This window comes from Podarcis raffonei, chromosome 14, assembly GCF_027172205.1.
Source record: "Podarcis raffonei isolate rPodRaf1 chromosome 14, rPodRaf1.pri, whole genome shotgun sequence".
In the NCBI taxonomy this organism is placed as follows: domain Eukaryota; kingdom Metazoa; phylum Chordata; class Lepidosauria; order Squamata; family Lacertidae; genus Podarcis; species Podarcis raffonei.
In genome coordinates, this window is record NC_070615.1 from 27,655,614 (window position 1) to 27,674,138 (window position 18,525).

The window sequence follows — 18,525 nt, forward strand, 5'->3', positions numbered from 1 at the left end:
ACACTTCTTCAGATACACTAGTGCTTTTTGTTTAGTCACATCAGCCTTAGTCATCATGACCTGTGATATCCTGCCCCAAAAGTGTCAGACAGATAAGCATCTCAATCACAATGCCTGCCCACCCCATACTCAGGGTTGAAGCCGGGACAAGACAAGGGTGTATTTGACTTGACTCAGGGACCAGAGAACTGAGTCTTTGTACTGTGATGGAGTACATGTGAAAGATTATATCTGAATGACAGGGGCATGCCTGGATCTCTGTGACATATCTATGATGTCTTGATGATGCTTCTGGAAATGTATTATGGGAAACTATGGGAAACTTTAAAGTACTGATATAACCATTGTTTGGGTCTGTGCGGTAGTTTGAAGTCTTGTTGCAACAATAAAGATCAGGCCTACTGGGCGCTGTTTTGCTTCTATCTCCTGGCTGAAGCCTCTTGCTTGTAACCCCTGACCTGAACCTATGGGAGCCAAGGTTAGGCTATTGTGGGGTGCTCCAATGACTCCCTTATACCTCTTTTAGTATGGCAGCACCTACCCTTTGATTTCACCTGCCAGGGACATGAACAATTTGCACAAGGTCTTTAGTAGCTGTCTTGGCCAAGCCAGATTTCACCCTTTCCAATTTGCAGAGTCCTTGCCTGGTTTATTGCAAGTGTTTCTCAGGCACAGCTCTCCGCTCCACATAAATGTCTCTTAAGCCCCATGTATGGATTTGGGTTTCCATTACCCCACCCACTGAATGTTTCTAAAGCTGTACTGGGGTGGGGAGGGGTTGATATGCGGTTTCTGACTGGGGCTATGCCAACACTATACAGTTAAAGCCCATTATTTCCCCCCCCAAAGGATCCTGGGAACTGTACTTTGTCCAAGGTCCTGGGAACTGTCACTCTGCAATGGGTAAACTACACTTCTCAGGATCCTTTGAGGAAAATAATGGGATTCAAATGTATGTGTGCACATGAAGCCTGGGCTTTTTGAATATAAACTGTTCATTCACAAAGGTGATCGAAAGGGTGTCACGGTCCAGCTCAGGCCCCCTTCCTGGGTCCACAGAGCCAAGGAACTCCACACTCAGCTTTCCTTCACAAGGTAGAAACCAATAGTGTAAAAAAAGCTATGGCTGGAGATGTTCTGAAATAGTTGTGGAAGTCTCTTTCCCGGGACATGCATGGCCTGCAAGAGGAGTTTTCAGGGGAGTGACGGGAGACTGGAGCTTCTTCAAAGAGTGGGAAATGGATCCCTTTCCCACCCGCCAGCCACTCATTTTATTTGTATGCTGCTATTCCTCAAACACAAAAATCATGCTCAGTGGGACTTATGACAAGGAAAACAGAAAGGCATTTCAAAAGTAAACAGTGCAAAAAAATAATAATGTAGAGCAGAGCAAAACAACACAATGGCAAATATAATAACATATAAAAAGCAACATGGCAATACTATAAATAGAACAAGATTATGCAAACAACACCCAGCACTCAACAGCAAAAATAACAAGGGAGCCTGACAGTTTCACCTTGGTCCTAGAGACACCCCTCCCACGATGTTGCTCACAGACCCTCTCCTGCAGCAACTTCTTAGAGGGCTTCCGAGGGCAGAGGGAACCCACTGCCCTCCGCTGCAAGGCCGGGTGCCACCTGCTCCTATCCACTCACCTTGGTCAAGTGCAGCTTCCCACCTGAGCCTCTGGTGCAAATGATCAAGTGCTTGGAGAAGAGGAAGCACTGCCTCTCACCCTCCTTCCTCAGGGAAAGGGAGCCCAGGCGACCCCGCGTGATCTTCCCCTTCTCGGACATTGGCACTTGGATGAGGGAACCTAGGAGAATGAGGAAAAACACTAGGTCACAGGGGCTGGGCACATGCCATTCTTCCTTCCCAGGCACCACAGTCAGGAGAAAGGCTGGGGCAGCAGGCAAGAGTCATTAGCTTGACCCTAGACTGGATCGTCCCCTCTCACTCCCCAACAGAAGAGGAGGGCTCCTCAAGAGTAGGGGGAGCCAACCTGTGGTATTGTAGGAATCCCATCAATCCCAGACAACACCTAATTAGCACCCCCCCAATAAAGCTAATGCAATTCTAGGCTGCATCCACAGAAGTCCTGTGTCCCATTCTGGGCATCACAATTTAAGAAAGATATGGTGGTACCCAGGTTTAAGAACAATTTGGTTTACAAACTCCACAAAACCAGAAATAGTGCCCCGGTTTGAGAACTTTACCTTGGTCGAAGAATGGAATCCAAATGGTGGAAGGGCACCGGCGGTGGGAGGCCTCATTAGGGAAAGTGCACCTTGGTTTAAGAACGGTTTCGGTTTAAGAACGGACTTCCGGAACGGGTTAAGTTCATAAACCGAGGTACCACTGTATTGACAAGCTGGAATGTGTGCAGAGGAGGGTGAGCATGATGACCAAGGGTCTGGAAACCAAGCCTTATGAGGAATGGTTGAGAGAGCTGGGTATGTTTAGCCTGGAGAAGAGGAGACTTGAAAGGTGGTATGATAGCTATCATTAAATATCTTTTTTGATGGCAAGAGCTGTTTTGCAATGGAATGGACCACCTGAGAAGTTGGTGGACTCTCCTTCAGTGGAGGCTTTTCAGCAGGGTTTGGGTGGCCACCTGTCATGGATTATTTAGCTATGATTCCTGCATTGCAAGGTGTTGGGCTATGTGGTCCTTGGGGTCTCTTCCAACTCTACAAATGATTTCTAACACAGCCAGTGCTCAGGGGAATGATGGGAGTTGGAGTTCAATGGCATCTGGAGGGCACCATCATGGTCTGCCCCGACCAAAGGGGTGACTGGGTAGCAATGGCCTGGAAATGGTGCTGTGCTGAGCAGCTAGAAAAAGGCCACTCTGTCGCTCCTCTGCAGGGAAGCTACCTTGTCTGACAAATGTCTGGCTGGTGTCCAGCAAGATTTCACACCCCTCGATTATCATCCTTTCGATTGCCAAGTTCTTCCGAATGTTTTCTGTCTCGCTCACTTCGTCATGCATTATCCTACGGGAAGAGGAAAAAGGTCAACAAAACGTCAACTGCATTGGGATGGCTGCAGCTGATTTTATTTCCCCACCCCTAGTCCAGAAAATGGACCCATAGATTGGGGGGGGGGGGACAGCACCTGGGACAGAGTTACCACTCAGCATAGTTCCAAGTGTAGCAAGCATTCCACCAGTTTAAGCCATTTGTGGCGAAGGGTTGACAGAAAAGCTGGTTTTCAGGGGAGGTGGCTGTTCTCTGTACCTTTTCTCCACCCCAAGGAGAACAGAAAGGCCATTCGGGAAGAGGGGAGGTCACTCGCCGGACCATTCTTCAGCCATTCATCTGCCTGAGGTGAAGGACAAAATGGCGCCCCTCCCATTCCATGCACATAAGTTCATGGACTGGATTCTATAAGCTGAATCTTATTTCAAGATGGGTGACATGACAACACCCTCCAGTGCCCCTGAGGAGAGCTTAGTAGAGGATGGCAGGCAGCCTATGTGGGATACCAAGGGTTCCTGCATTGCAGGCTTAGACTAGATGGGTCTTTGGGTCCCTTCCAAGTCTATGACTCTCTGGTTCTATGATTCTGAGGCCTCTCAGCCATTCCCCACATTCCCAGCACCTGCTGCCTGAGGCAGCTACCTCCCTCTGCCTAATGGTAGAGCTGGTCTCCATCACTTGGGCTGGAGGGGGGAAAGGGCAGGATGCTCACACCTCTCCCCCCCCCATTGTACTGGGCTGGACTAGACCTTTGGATCCCTTCCAACTCTATGGTTCTATGATTCTATGATTCCTCCTCTTCCTCTGCCTGACCCAACAGAGCCCCTTTCCCACCAGCTGGTCCATCTCTGGCCCATGCGGCCAAGCCTTGGCCAGTGGAAGAGTCCCGGATCTAACCAAAGACGGGGAGTCTCTCCGAGACCAACACGCCTTTGAAGTTTCTCAAGCAAGCTTGAAACTTCTCCTCGGGGATGTGTGTTTTCCCTTCTCAGCATTTTCTAAAATAGCATATGCTGCCTTGTCATCCTGCCCTTCACACATCCTGAACACGGTGTCTCTGCTGGAGTACAGATGGAGGCTTATTTTCCCCAATGTGATAATTATACAAAAATGTGAGAAGTTCAGCATTCATTAAGGCGCTGAGCTAAGCGTGCTGTGGGGAGCTCTCTCCGTGGATGGCGGCGAGTATTTGGGGGGTGCACATACAGTCACGTAGCACCCGGCTACATTCTCGCCTTCCAGAACCAGAACCTCATGGCAAAATTTGAGCCCAAAATTCCACACACCACACCCTCCACCCGACAGCCTGAACTGCCAAATCTCCCCACCTGGAGAGCTCCTCCAACTTGGACTTGGCGTAGTCCAGGCTGTTCCTCTCCACATGCTCATGGGGCGTGTGAGCCAGGAGCTCGTGCAGCGTCAAGATGTACCTGGGGATCTGGGCGAAGAAGAGACAACGTGAGAGAGGGGGAAAGAACAATTCCGTGTAATGCAGAAAAGTCCACAGGTAAGACCTGTAAGCAGCAGGGGGAAATTCTGGGCATCTTCCATCCAAGCTATTTGGTTTAGGCATTTTTTTTTTTTTTTTTTTTTGGAGCTGCCCTAGAATCCCCATGGCTGTTGAGAATAAGTGGGGAGAGTCCAGCATGGCCACTGGCAGGAGGTCCAAAATGGCATTGGCCCAAAATGTCCGGAGAGCACCAGATGAGGGAAGGTGGCTCTAGTTTACTCAGGCCTCTTTTTTGTGTTGGGGGTGGGCAAAATGTATTGGGCCCCATTGCTCAAAAAGTGAGGCTCTCCACCCCAAATGGCCACCCCAAGAGCAATGCCCTGATCTGCCCTAAACCAGCCTGTTACAAATATCCTGAAAGTCTCTTCAAATGTTAATAGGGTACTTAAGAGACCTGATTCAGAAAGAGCCAGGCTTTAAAAAGATGCCCTGCCGCTCTGTTCCATCCCAGCAACAGGCATAAGAGTCAACTCCTAGGGACTGAGGGGTGTGCGGTTATTGGACTAAGGGGACTAGGCTAGTGACTAGTTCCCTAAATGTTCCGCTGGTGCCTCCTTCCCAAAGCCCAGGAAGCTTCTGCCTGGCTTAGGGAGGGAGGTGCAAGCTGTGATGGGTTTAAGATCCATCCTGCCATCTTCCCAAAGCCCACCCAGCTTTTGGAATGAGGCAGGAGGGCTCCAGCATCCTGTCAGAGCCCTGGCACCTCCTTTGCAAAGCCCGGGAATCTTCTGACCAATTTAGGGAGGCAAGCGTGATGCTCACGCGCGTGACGTCAGGACGCCACAATGTCACATGCATGACTTCAACCTCCCATCCTCTTCTTAACCTAGTGCCTCTGGCCCTAACTGTTCCCCTATGAAAAATTCCACTGCACGCCACTGCTTCAGATCCACACCCCCGATAAATTATTTTTGATCAATTATGTGGCTGGGGCTTACCTGGGCCCCCCAATATTTTATTCAAGTTGGCATCCCTGGCACCAGGGATCTACACTGGAATTTCTCCTTGCACTTGGGCAAGGAGAGAGAGGCTGTCTTGGGCACCCCCTTGTGACAGACACCTGCTGCTTCCTCCCACACCTGGAACATGGGGTATGTCAGGAAAGTTTCCAGCGTCCGCTCCTCGCAGTCCGGCTTGGCCTCATAGTGCTTCAGCAGCTTGTCGAAATCCCTGTTCTGCTTGCAGTGAGCCAGGATCTGCAGGCTGTACTGGTGGTTCCGGACAAACTCCTGGTAGATGTTGAGCATCGGCAACAGAATGTCAAAGAGGTCAGCTGTGAGCAAAGAGGCGACAGTGAGAAGAGGAGGGTGTAGGAGATGCAGCCAGCCCCTGTTGACTCTACCCTGGAGCCTAGTGGGCACAGGATATGGGCTGGTTGTTGTAGGGGTACGGAAAAACAGGGAATGAGGGCATGGAATGCAGCATCCGAGGAGAGGTCGTGGCTGAATAGGAGCAACTCTGCGCGGCAACATTTTGTTGTGGTTGACACTTGTCCTCCTGTTGTACCAGGAAGAGAACAAAGATCAAAGAGTAACACTCACCTAGCACCAAGGTTGGCCAGCTGGAGATGCGTGCTTTCAGGCCCTGGTAAAAGATCTGGTGTAAAAACATGATCGTCTCACTGAAAGAGAAAAGAAAATGAATCAGATGGGGGAGCCATTGTGTTAGGCATCCTCCTGGTGCTTCCAGGGTTCAAAAAGTATGGGGAGTGAGTGCTCGGTTCTTAAGAATGAACCTTTTATTCTCTGCAAACACAGGACTCCTAGTGTTATGAGAAAGGGAGGAAAACTTATCTCTATCCACTTTCTTCATGTTAGGCATAATTTTATAAACTTCTATCATGTTGCTTCTTACTCCCCTTTTCTCTAAACTAAAAAATTTCAAATGCCACAACCTTTCTTCGTAGAAACCTCCCTGATCAGTTAGACTGCCCCTTTCTGAACCTTTCCCAACTCTACAATATCCTTTTCAAGGTGAGGTGGCCAGTCACAACATATATTTGTATCTTCTTCAGCAAACCTGCTCAGCTGGGCGCTGCTGGCCTCCTTCCATTCGGACAAGCCTGGTCTTGCTGCACACAGCTCAGAACACCTGTGCACATGTTTCCATGTGCTTTGTCTGGGCACAGGTGTCTTCATACAAAAAAGGGGGGCAGGTGGGAAGAGATAACTAATAATGCCTTTCATCTGATACTGGTTCTCACCAGCCCCTGACTGTCAGCAGAAGAATCTGTCAGCCAGTAAAATATTTCAACAGCAGCTCAAAGTAAACATTGCCCTCTTCCTTCAAACTGAAGCATCACTTGTGCTGCCCATTCATTCCCACTACTGATCCCTGCACTCCTGGGAGAGAGGAAGGGATTCTTCAGCCACAGAGGGACTAGGATGGGCAGACTGCTGTCGATCTTCAGGACACGTGGAAGTGTGGATACCAGCCAAGCAATTATCCTGCCTTGTGGGAAGGTGGCAAGAACAAACTGCTCTGTTGCATTTCTGGTGATGCCATCCATGGCAGATGTTCAAGCACTTATCCAGTGAGGAAGGTAGCTCACAGATACTCGGCCTGCATCCAAACTATACTGTATGTTTAATGCACACTCACCCACCAATAATCATGGGAACTGTCATTTCTCCTTAAAAGTAAAGGTAAAGGGACCCCTGACCATTCGGTCCAGTCGTGGCCGACTCTGGGGTTGCGGCGCTCATCTTGCTTTATTGGCTGAGGGAGCCGGCGTACAGCTTCCAGGTCATGTGGCCAGCATGACTAAGCTGATTCTGGCGAACCAGAGCAGCGCATGGAAACGCCATTTACCTTCCCGCCGGAGCGGTACCTATTTATCTACTTGCACTTTGACGTGCTTTTGAACTGCTAGGTTGGCAGGAGCTGGGACTGAGCAACAGGAGCTCACCCCGTTGCAGGGATTCGAACCACCGACCTTCTGATCGACAAGTCCTAGGCTCTGTGGTTTAACCCACAGAGCCATCCGCATCCCTGTCATTTCTCCTTACAGAGCTGCAGTTCTCAGCACCCTTAAACTACAGGTCCCATGATCTGAAGCACATTTTCCCCATCTCAAAGATTTCTGGGAGCTATAGTTTGTTAAGGGTTGCTGGAAATTAAAAAGCGGTGTGGGGTAAACTACAGGGCCCACAATTCTTTGAGGAAAAGAATGTGCTCCAAGTGCAGTTTAAAAGCATGTTGTCTATGCAGCCTAAGTCCGCTGGGGGTCACCACAGAGCACAGGAAAACAACAGAGTCCTAGGAATGCATGTTTGGGAGGTATATTTTAGTACAGCCACAAGGTACAGCACTGGTCGAGAAGGATGTGTTCTGGAGCTGCAATGTGGAGTTTTAAAGTGCCATCGTAGTAGAAACTGGGGATTCTCTGGAACACTGCAGCATGCCTGAGGGCACACAGAGATACACACAGACTTGGAGATGTGTGCCCTGCTAACAGGGCAAGACAAGGTCAGAAAGGTGGAGGAAAGGGTTAATGGAGCTTGGGGCCAAATGAGGCAGAAAATGATCCAGGCACTAGGAGGGAGGCTGCTCTCTTGATGAGGTGGTCCAGCCTGCCAGGCCAGAATCCCTTCCCTGGTTCCTTCCTCATGGGCTACTGCAGGGCAGGATCTGACCATCCCAGTTCCAGCACTGGAGGAGGCCCCTGGCGGTGCATTTGCACAGCCCCTTGCTATGCCTTTCTGAAGGCTCCATTAGTGCCTAATAGGATGGTGAGGAGCTTGTGAAGCCTGCCTACTGCTGAATGCCAGGCTTGGCATCTACCCCTGCTAGGAATGATCTAATGCACCAGTAGCTATAACAACAGAAACATTCTGGGAGGGGGAGCGCTGAGCAACAGGCCAGGCGATTTCAGCTGCGAGCAAAAACAGGAGCTGCTGGTGCCTGGATTTGGGATGCAGCGAGAGCTCAGTCCTGGCAGAATTTAGCCCAGGGCTCCATTTGTTCTAATTCACCAGAGCTGGAAGCTAATTTGGCCTGTGCCCTCCTTTCTGTGGAAACAAAGCCCACCCTGTAGGGAGTATTTTTAGAAAGTGGTGTGTGTGTGTGTGTGTGTGTGTGTGTGTGTGTGTGTGTGTTTGTGTGTGTGTTAGAGAGAGCACAAGTCCTGACTGACACACCTGCACTTTCTCTCCAGGTGCACCTTTAGAGGGGGCTGCATTAAATGTGGCAGTTGCTGCATGAACAACTTGGCTGCCTGGCAGGTTCCTTGCAAGTCACTGCTGGAAGGTGGTGAAGGATCCTGCACTTGGGACATCCCCCTTGCCTGACTGTGGGGCTGGCAAGTCTGCCCACTGGCCTACACACACTGTCCAGTGCTTGCATAACTTATGACATGGGGTGGGGGAAAACATGGGAGCCAGGAATGGTGTAGTGGTTAGAGGCCTAGACCTGGGAGTGTAGACTTTGAATCCGCACTCAGCCAGCCTGACCTACCTCACAAAGTTGTTGTGGGGACAAAATGGGGAGGAAGAGAACCATGTATGCCACCTTGAGCTCTTTGGAAGAAAGGTGGGATATAAATGGATAAATAAATACATTTTATTTATTTTTTAACGTCTGTGGTCCTTCAAATGTTGCTGGACTCCAAATTCAAGCAGTCCCAGAAGCCAGCATGGCCAATGGACAAAGATGATGATGATGAGAGTTGTAGTCCGGAAAATTCTTGAGGACCAGAGACACATTCTCTGCTCCTGCCATTTTTTAAAGCCTTTCATGTGTCCAAGCATATTATGTCTACTAGATCACCCTGGTGATTTGTTACTTGCTAATTTGCTGGCAAGACCCAGAACTTCATCCTGTCACCTCTACTTGACTCAATTTTTCAGGCTCCCTCCCTGACTGGTGGGGGGTGGGGGGAATCAGTTCTGCTAGAAGAATCTCCTCTACATTTTCTGTGGTGAAGTCAGACACAAAGAATTAATTCAGCTTCCTGCATTTCATGGTTCAATAGCCTCTCACTGGCTGGTTTCCAGCTCTTAAATAAGAAACAGTTTTTGTTGTCCTAGAGTTTTTAGCAACAGGCTCCCCAAAGCCCTTTTTTGTTACGCTTGCAAAAGTAAAATAAAACACACTAAATCTGGTTATAAGCCACCAAGCAGACTTTTTGAAAAGTTGAAAGGCAGGGTATAAATCTAACACACCCAAGCAAAACAAATAACTGTGGGGCTATTAGCTTCTGTTGTTGTTGTTTTAAACCCTGGAATACCAAGTTGCTTTCCTTGAGCCAGATATAGCCAGAAGTGGCCCCTACTCACCTGTTCAAGAAGATGCTGCTGACATCGTCGTGGGTGATAGGGGGCTTCTTGGAGCTGGCAGCCATCCTCAGTGGGCGCAGGAAGTTGTTGACCAGGATGTGCAGCTGCTGAACATACTCTGCCTCAGCTTCCAGCATGCTGAAGACCACCTGGTTCCTCTTCCGCATGCTGTCCGCATGAGGTGAGCGGATGTAGTCTTGGATGATGGTCTTCCATTTCCTCCTGCACAACCAGCCTCGTAAAAAGCTCTGGACCTGATAAAAGACAAGAAGTTTCATAAGGTGATCACACAAAGCAACAGGGATAAGTACTAGGTGACCATTTGGCATGGAGCTTTCAAATTGGCGCAAGGAAGATCCCAGCAAGATTTCATCACACCCATCCCAGCTCTGCAAAGAGATTCATCAGTCTCATTTTGTAGGGGCTGGAACAGATCTATCGGTCCCTTCTGTATTTATAAAGCTACAATTATTTCCCTGAGATTAGATAGTGCCCTTCACAGACTGCTCCTCTGTTTATTATTATATGGTGTATTTAATATCTATGTGCACACAGGTACCTATTAAAATACAGAATTTCAGGGCATTAATCTACTTTGGATTCAGAATGTGTTCCAGTGGCTGGGGGTTCCTATGAAACAAAAGAGTGCCTCTGAGCATGCATGAGGTCACTTCCCTTCTCTGCTGAGAAACCCATAACCAGACCCTATATAAATCTTGGTGGAAACAGAAGCACTTCTGGATCGGTACATAAAGCTCAGGCAGATTGGCCCCAGGGCCTTGGATTTTGGAAGTGTAAATATTGTATATATACTCTACGTTTGCACTTGTACCTAGCATGCCAATTCCACTCTCAGGAAAGGCTTTGATATGTCTCTAAGCACCGTCACACACTGGCACCAAAGGGTATATACACAGAAACATTTGCTACAGATAATGCAATACATAAATAAGAGCAGATCAAAACACCAATTACAACACATACGCCTTTCAAGTCCAGTATTGTTGACTCTCACTGGCAGTGGCTCTCTGGAGAGTCCAGCAGGGCTTCCCATCCCTAACTACCTGGGCCTTTTAACTAGAGTGGCCACTAGGGATTGAACCTAGGATTTTCTGCATGCAAAGCAGGTTCTATATACCCTTCCCTGAACTGCAGGCCACATTGGCCTGGTATTCTGTTCTGTGGGCACTTGAGGCACACGGGGGAAGGAGATGGTATCTGGTGAAGTCAAGGCAAGGCAGGCAGAGGCTGGCCAAAATAGCCGGATGCAAGTCATAGCCTGAAAAATCAGATCAAGCCAGTGAAGATTGGTCAGAAGCTCTATCACAGAAGGCAGATAAAATCAGGACCTCGGACAGCTCCAAATGAGCATTGCTAGTTGAGGATCCCCTACTTAGCGAACTGTCAGAACATAAGGAGAGCCTGGCCCATCTAGTCCAGCATCCTATTCTCACAGTAGTCAACCAGATGCCCTAATGGAAAACCTGCAAGTGGGATTGGAGCACAAGAGCACTCTCCTCTCTTATGGTTTCCAGCAACAGGCATTCAGAAGCACTGCTGCCCCCAACAGGGAGCTAAACCCAATGGAAGTCTTCTATAGGCTGACAAGGTCTGTAATGTGCCTTGTTCCACCTTGGTCCCCTACCAGGTTTTGCCATCTTTGATTTCTGCAAGGCTGAGAAGACAGATGTTTGGCACAGGGAACTCATCCTCTGAGCCCAAGGATGGTTTTACGGCTGTGCCCACCCTGTTGAGAGGGCCCCAATTCAGTACCAGGAGTTCTCCCAGTACCAGGGGTTCTCTCATGAGAAAGGAGTCATAGCCTCATCCTCATCGAGTCTTTCATCTGGGTACCAAAAGTTTCCAGGATTGGGTTGGCTGCTGTTAGCCTTCACCTGCGCTTATAAGAGGAAACCTATTTGCTCCCCACTCCCAGAAACCTCCCCACACATCATGGAGAGGTGGCAGTCTGCATCAGGTCTCACCAACCGTGTGGGCAGGTATAGGGGGCCCTGAAGCAGCCCAGAAACTACAGCCTCTTAATGAGCTCCAAGTGACGCCTTTGTGTTTCCTAAGCTCAATGAAGAAACGGCAGGGTGGTTCCCCCGCTCCCCTGCTTGGAATCTCCTGGGTGACAGGCAGCATGAAACGCTGCAGGTCCTGCGACGTAAATCAATGCAAGATTTCCATCTGAGAGGCGAGGGAGGTTTCTGTGTGGGTGAACCTCCAACTGCAAGGAAAGGGCAAGGATGAAGAAACAAACTGAAGCCTGGAGATTCTTTAGCGAGAATCCAAGAAACACCAGAGCCTGCCAGATATAAGCAGCCAGGGTTCCTTCTGTAGGAATTCATCTCCCACCATCTCCCACCCAGCCCCCCGTGTTGCTTTAATATCAACCTGAAGCTGCTGGAAGAGATCGTCTGGGGAGCTGGAGAGCAGGATCACCATCAGTATGTAGATGACATCCACTCAGATCTCCACCCACCCACCCCGTCCTCTTTTCCATCATAAGACAAGGAGGCACTTGTGATCTGGAGGTTGTGTTGGACTGCATCCTTTTCCCTACAGACAAGGCAAATGTTGGGGGCAGTTGAAGCCTAACCCAGGAATGGGCAGCCAGCTTGCTCTGGATAGAGTAGCACCCCTTCCCTCCCTCCGAAAGTTCAGGTTCACAGCCTGACAGTGCTGCAGGCAAAAGTGCCTTGGCACACGTGTGGGGCCTTCTTGGCTCCAATATCCCCTCCCTTGGGAAGGTCCTTTCTTCTCCACCTCTAAAAGAATAGTGAAAAGGCAAAGGGCCATAGCTCAGTGGTGCACCATCTGCCTTGCAAGCAGAAGGTTCCAGGTTCAATCCCCAAGGGCATCTCTAGCTAGAGTTGGAAGAAACTCCTACCTGAAATCCTGGGGAGCCGCTGCCAGTCAGTGTAGCCAATATTGATCAAAATGGACCAATGGTTCTGATTTGGTATAAGGCAGCCTCCTGTGTTCCTATGTGGTCCTTTTGCAGCCAGTACTACTGTTATCTGGCCCAGTAAACTGAGTCCTTTTGCTGCTCTGTTTTAGTGAGCAATGTTGTCTAGACGTATAACAAGTCAGTGTTTTATTTTCCTTGTTTGATTTTATTGCTTTTACTTGTCTTTTTCTGCAAGCTGCTTTAGGGTCTCTTTGCAGAGCCAAAGGTGGCATTAAAATATCAATTTAAGCAAACAAACATTTTGTATCTGCTTCCTGGCCAATCTCCCTCAACTAATCCATAGCAAAGGTCATCCGCCATGGTCTATGGGAAATATGGTGTGCATAAGAGCCCAGGGAAACTGTAGGAGTCCAATGTGAAGGCCCTCCCTCCATGAGCACCCTTGAAATGGTTCACTGGGAAGTCTCCTTTTATAGATGGAGATTGAAGAGTAGTCCAGCGATTAGCCACCCTGCATCTTGTGAACCAGGAGATCCGAGGAGAGGATGAGTTTATTTTCAAAATTCACTGGATGATTATTTTTTATTTTTTCACAAAGTCCACAAAGCAGCATTCAGTCACATTTTCAATACAATAAAGTAATATTATAAGGATAAAAACACAGCAGCCAAAACAATACACAAAGCAGCAACTAATTTTTGGGTGCAGAGTTGGTGCAGACTGAAGAGTGGACTCAATAAAAGAGCCTTTATTAATCTCTGAAAAGCCAAATATGATCACACAGGGGGAAGGTGGGCCTCCCAAGTGCCACAACCTCAAAGTCCCTTTCTTACCTCCCCACTAACTGTGCTTCATTTTACTGGAATGTGGAGCAGGGTCTTACCAGCAGATGTCGAAGGAGAAGCAAGACCACTCAGAGGCATTAAGGATCAGAGACCCAAACTATTTAGAAGCCAATGCAGATGGGGGGGGGGCGATCCTTCTTTCCAGCCAGGAGCTGTGCACTTTTATTTGTCCCCACCACCCACCAATGTTTTTTGTGGGAGAGCTGGTGGAGAGATCTGGGGGTATCTGGCCTGCAGTGGCTGTGATCCAGACAATGACTTCCTGGGCACCTATTTCCATCCCTCAGGAATATCCTCACATTTGTATGTCAATATCACTGTGACAAAGACATCACCTGGGACCTTCCTACCACACAGAGAAGCACAGAACACAACAGCACACAGAGACATTGACTTCCCCATTCTCTGGCACCATCCAGCTGTTGCAGACCACAAGCACCAGCCTAGCCAGAAAGTCTGCTCTCCTTCCTGGAGGTTAATGGCATTGCAAAGCACAGAAGAAGACACTTTACCACCACCTACTGGCTATAATAAAGCTCTTGCTCCTCAATTATGACAGATGTTTTGGACTCCAAATTCCACCAGCCTGTGCTGGCTGAGGCTGATGGGAGTCCAAAACATCTGGAAGGCTGGAGCAGAGACCAAGCTCTCTAAAACACCAGAGCCTACCTTCTTGATCTTCTTGATGTCACTGTCATCGTCGTTGGGTGCATTGGTCTGATTGGACTGGATGCGCTCATTGTCTTTGAGTAAGGCTGCAATCTGGGAGCAGAAAGTAAACAGAGAAGTAAAGGTGAAAGGACTGACATGGTAACAAGCCAGCTTCACTCAGGGGGCCCATCATGATGAAGGCGCTCAGCCAGCAAGAGATGCACTTTTAGCAAGATGTACGGAACTCCCTGGAATTCCATGGGGGAGCTTCCATCAGAGACTTATTTCGATTTGGGCATTTCTATGCCACCCAATCAACTGTGTCCTCTGGGCGGCTCATGAAATAAAATCAATGAAATTCAAATGAAACAGTACTAAAAACAATCAATATTTACAAGCATTGCCAGCACAATTAACAAACAGCAGCGTAAAAGCACCCAACAGCATAAACTCAGTAAAACACCCCCCCCCAAAAAAAAAGAATAAGGAAAAAGAGTTATAAGAAATAAAAACATAGGATTTTAAAAGAGTAAACAGTCTTCACCTGGTGTCAAAAGGAACGCCTAACATAGGCACCAGTTGAGCCTTCTCAGAAAGTATTCCATAAGCTGGAGGAACACCACTAAAAAGGCCCTTTCCCTGGTAGGCAATAATAAACTCATATAGTCCTTTGCCATTTTCTTCCATATTATTGCAGGAGGCACACACAAAGTATTTGATTTTTTTTACCAAACCACTTGATGTTAATATAAGGTGAATTCCACAAAACTTATCTGATGAAGAGCCCTGTGCAACTCAAAAGCTTACATCAGGCACAGGCAAACTCGGCCCTCCAGATGTTTTGGGACTACAACTCCCATCATCCCTGACCACTGGTCCTTGTAGCTAGGGATGAAGGGAGTTGTAGTCCCAAAACGTCTGGAGGGCCGAGTTTGCCTATGGCTGGCTTACATTCTCTTATATCAGTTGGTCCAGTATAAGATATCACTTCAATGAAATGGTTTGAATGAGATCCCCAAAGGCCAGTACTCAGGTCAATGTGTGGGGGATCAAAGGCGGGGTCCCCTAATACAAGTTCCAGTAGGGATGGTTGCACCTTCCCTTTGCTTTTCCAGGCTGAACACAAACACACACACACACACACACACACACACACACCCCTTCACCCATTCCCCACAAGGTGACTTGGCTTCAGGGGCATTGTCAAGGTTTGGCTCCAGGGGCTCAAACTCCTCATTCCATCTTTTCCGTCGGGCCCCAACTCCCCTGCCCTCCTCTCCCTTTTAAAGTGTTTAGAACATCTTTTAAAAACTTTGATCTCAGGGTGGCAGGATGTGTTTCCAATCCAAACACAATGCCACAGGCCAGCTCAGAGGGTGGATGACACAAGTCCCCCTAGCAATGCCTTTTGCAAGATGCACAGCCACCCTGGAAGGAAAGAATAAATAGAATTGTAGAGTTGGAAGGAACCCAAAGCACCCTGTAGTCCAACTCCTTGCAATGCAGGGAAGGAAGGGAGGGAGGGAGGGAGGGAGGGAGGGAGGAAGGAAGGAAGGAAGGAAGGAAGGAAGGAAGGAAGGAAGGAAGGAGGCCCCTGCCTCCACTTTTTGAAAGCTACAGATGGGGACCAAGGGGAGGACACTGGCCCTGGAGGGGAAGGGGGTTGACAGCACAGTGGTGGTCATGTGTGTCTGTGATGGTGTTGAAGATTAGTGGCTAAGTGCCTCCCAGTCACTCTCTTGCAGCCTATATTGCTTTGTAGGGTTATTGTGAGGAGAATAACGTGCCCCCTGCTTGGTTTTCAGGCTTGCCCATCCTGCTATGAGGGCTTTGATCTGGTCCTAAGAGGAGGCAGGACCTGTCTGACATGGCACAACCCACCAGCCTCCTTCCCCACCTGCCTTGTGACCTGCTGCCTCAGCTCTTCACTTTTTGACTGAGAAGATGGCAATACCTGTGCCAGGTAGCCAGGCCTCCTGCCCTTGTACTTTCAGTTGACACAGCCAAATCCCTCCTGTTCAGGGCTGTCTCTTAGGGACTGGGGCAAGGAGCTGATAGCATTCTCAGTATTATTTCATATAAATGTTTTTGTTTTTTTAAAGGGTGGTTACTTTACGAAGGCAAATTTGGAATTGTGTTGCTTGGAAGCTGAATCACCATCAGTTAGGTAAAGGAAAACACATGCGTTGGTGATGTAGATGTAAAATTGTGACTTACTCTGAATTAATTAGCCTAGTGTATAAATATCATTTTTTCCCCTAATCTGATTAATGTCTTTCTGTGTTCATGCTTCTGTAGCCCAAACCGCACCACCCACGCAAAAGAGAAAGGTATTGGCAGACTCAGAGTAACCCTGAGATTTGCAAATGCTCTGGAAAATCTCTAGAGAGAAAAAACAAGAGAGAGAAGGATCCAGAATAACTCAACAACATGGAATGTTGAGCCACTGGAAGGAAAAAAGGGGGGATGGAATGGAGTTATTCGGAAAGGACAGGAGGAAGAGGCATCTGACATCCAGTCATGGATCATCCTGGGAATTGTAGGTTGTTATTGGTGCTGACCTCACAAGGTGACCATTCCAGGCACCCTTAATCAACCACAGTTCCCAGGATCCTTCAAACTATCAAAGTGGTATACTAGTGCTTTAAAGGTATGGTGTGTGGATAGCAAGAAGTACAGAGCAGACCATTCTGTTGTCAGAAGGTGTTATTTCCTGATTCAGACTGAGAAGCTGTTTCTCAATGCATCAGTGGATGGCAGCGAAAGCAGTCCTTGAAAACCACAGGAAAACCCCAAGGTTTTAATGCAGCTGAGATTGGGCATAGTATCCCACCTTCCAAAAAAGTCCAAAAGATAGCAGCAGAGCCAAGAGCTTCCTGATCTTTGACCCTTTCTAACTCAGTTCTTATTTAGAACGAAACATTTAAAAGTTGGCCCAGATAATGCCAACCCCAAAGCTAAAACAGTCGAACCTCAATGGACAATCCAGTCCAGCATCCTGTTCTCACAGTGGACAACCAGGTGTTTGTAGGACACCCACAAGCAGGATCCAAGCCCAAGAGCCTTCTCCCATCCTGTGGTTTCTGGCAATACTTTCTTTGATCTGTCCCAAATCTTCTAGCATTCAGCTTCATTGGGTGTGCACAAGTTGTGAGAGATGGAGAATTCCCCCCCCTCTACTTTCTAGCTTACTACAGCTCTGCAATGTGGTCTGTCATAATACTGCAGGTCAGAGTCAGGGCTGAGGTTGGTTTGGATTCCCAGGAAAACATTCCCAATATCCATAAAGGTCAATCAGCTTGAATTGTCCACCTCAGACAACCTCCTGGGCCAGACTGATCAGGCAGTTGCACCCAGAAGCCTCATGCTTCCTTATCTTGCATCCGTTAACTGGTTGCACATTTTCAAATGTTCAAAAATGGGATGCATAAGCAAACACAGGTTGCACATGAAGTACAACTGAAGTCAGAAGGGAGGCTCCTTGTCTTGGATGCTCCCTGTTGCTTTTTCAACCCCTCGGCCTCTTAGCTGAGGTCATGCCCCGGCAGCTCACCAGAACAATGTTTTGGTGCAAACACTCCTTGTATGAACTGAAAGACGGAGATGTAAAATGTCTATTTCCATGCAAAGAAAACTCCTAAACAAATCAAATTCAAGCATGCAAATGAACTGGGAGGCGTAGAAGCAAGATTGGTTCTGGGGTAGTGACATCACAACAACAACAAATCAGAGATGCACAAAAGCATTGTCCCTTCGAAGCTGATGCCATTCAGTTTAACATCCTGAGGTTGCCCCTAGCAACGAGATACAGAGCAGCCTCCATTAGAGCCCTGGTATTTTTAAACATCACACCCCCTCTTTTTAAGTGTCATGCCGCATATGGGTGCTCTGGGCAGCAAAACAGGGAAAGGGGGCAGGTGGGTGTGAGGATCCTGAGTTATGCAGGAGGCTTGCTTATTTTTAAAAGGCCGCCCCCGCTCCACTCCCAGAGGTCAGGGTAGTGGTGGAGTTGAGGGGCTAGAGAGAAAGTAGGGACCTCTTCCTAGGCCTAAAAGGGGGTGGGGTGTCCACTGAGTACCTCCTGGGAGACTTCTGCCTGGCAATGCAACCCCTCTCTGTCCCACTCTTCAGGCAGCATATAAACACACACCTAAAGGCAGATGCCTTCCCACAAAGAATTCTGGGAACTCTAGTTTACACCTCACAGAACTCAGCACTCTGAGCAGACTACAGTTCCCATGATCCTTTGGGGTGTGATGTGTTTCAAATGTACAGTGTGCATGCCTTGGGGGAGAGAGTCTTTGTTCCATTATCAAACTATTATAATTCATGCGCAGGAACACAG

The 18,525-nt window shown here is 48.3% G+C and overlaps 1 protein-coding gene across 1 annotated transcript in view; it reads right to left on the bottom strand.

Moving 5' to 3' along the window:
• The window catches only part of RASGRF1 (Ras protein specific guanine nucleotide releasing factor 1), a 59,659-nt gene that overhangs the window by 21,798 nt on the left and 19,336 nt on the right, over positions 1-18,525 (bottom strand). The window contains exons 4-10 of the mRNA XM_053364935.1: positions 14,199-14,291; positions 9,771-10,024; positions 6,036-6,115; positions 5,574-5,767; positions 4,313-4,422; positions 2,881-2,999; positions 1,659-1,819 (exon numbers count right to left, since the gene is read on the bottom strand). Coding sequence (XP_053220910.1) covers positions 1,659-1,819; positions 2,881-2,999; positions 4,313-4,422; positions 5,574-5,767; positions 6,036-6,115; positions 9,771-10,024; positions 14,199-14,291 — 1,011 coding nt within the window. The remainder of the gene's footprint in view (positions 1-1,658; positions 1,820-2,880; positions 3,000-4,312; positions 4,423-5,573; positions 5,768-6,035; positions 6,116-9,770; positions 10,025-14,198; positions 14,292-18,525) is intronic.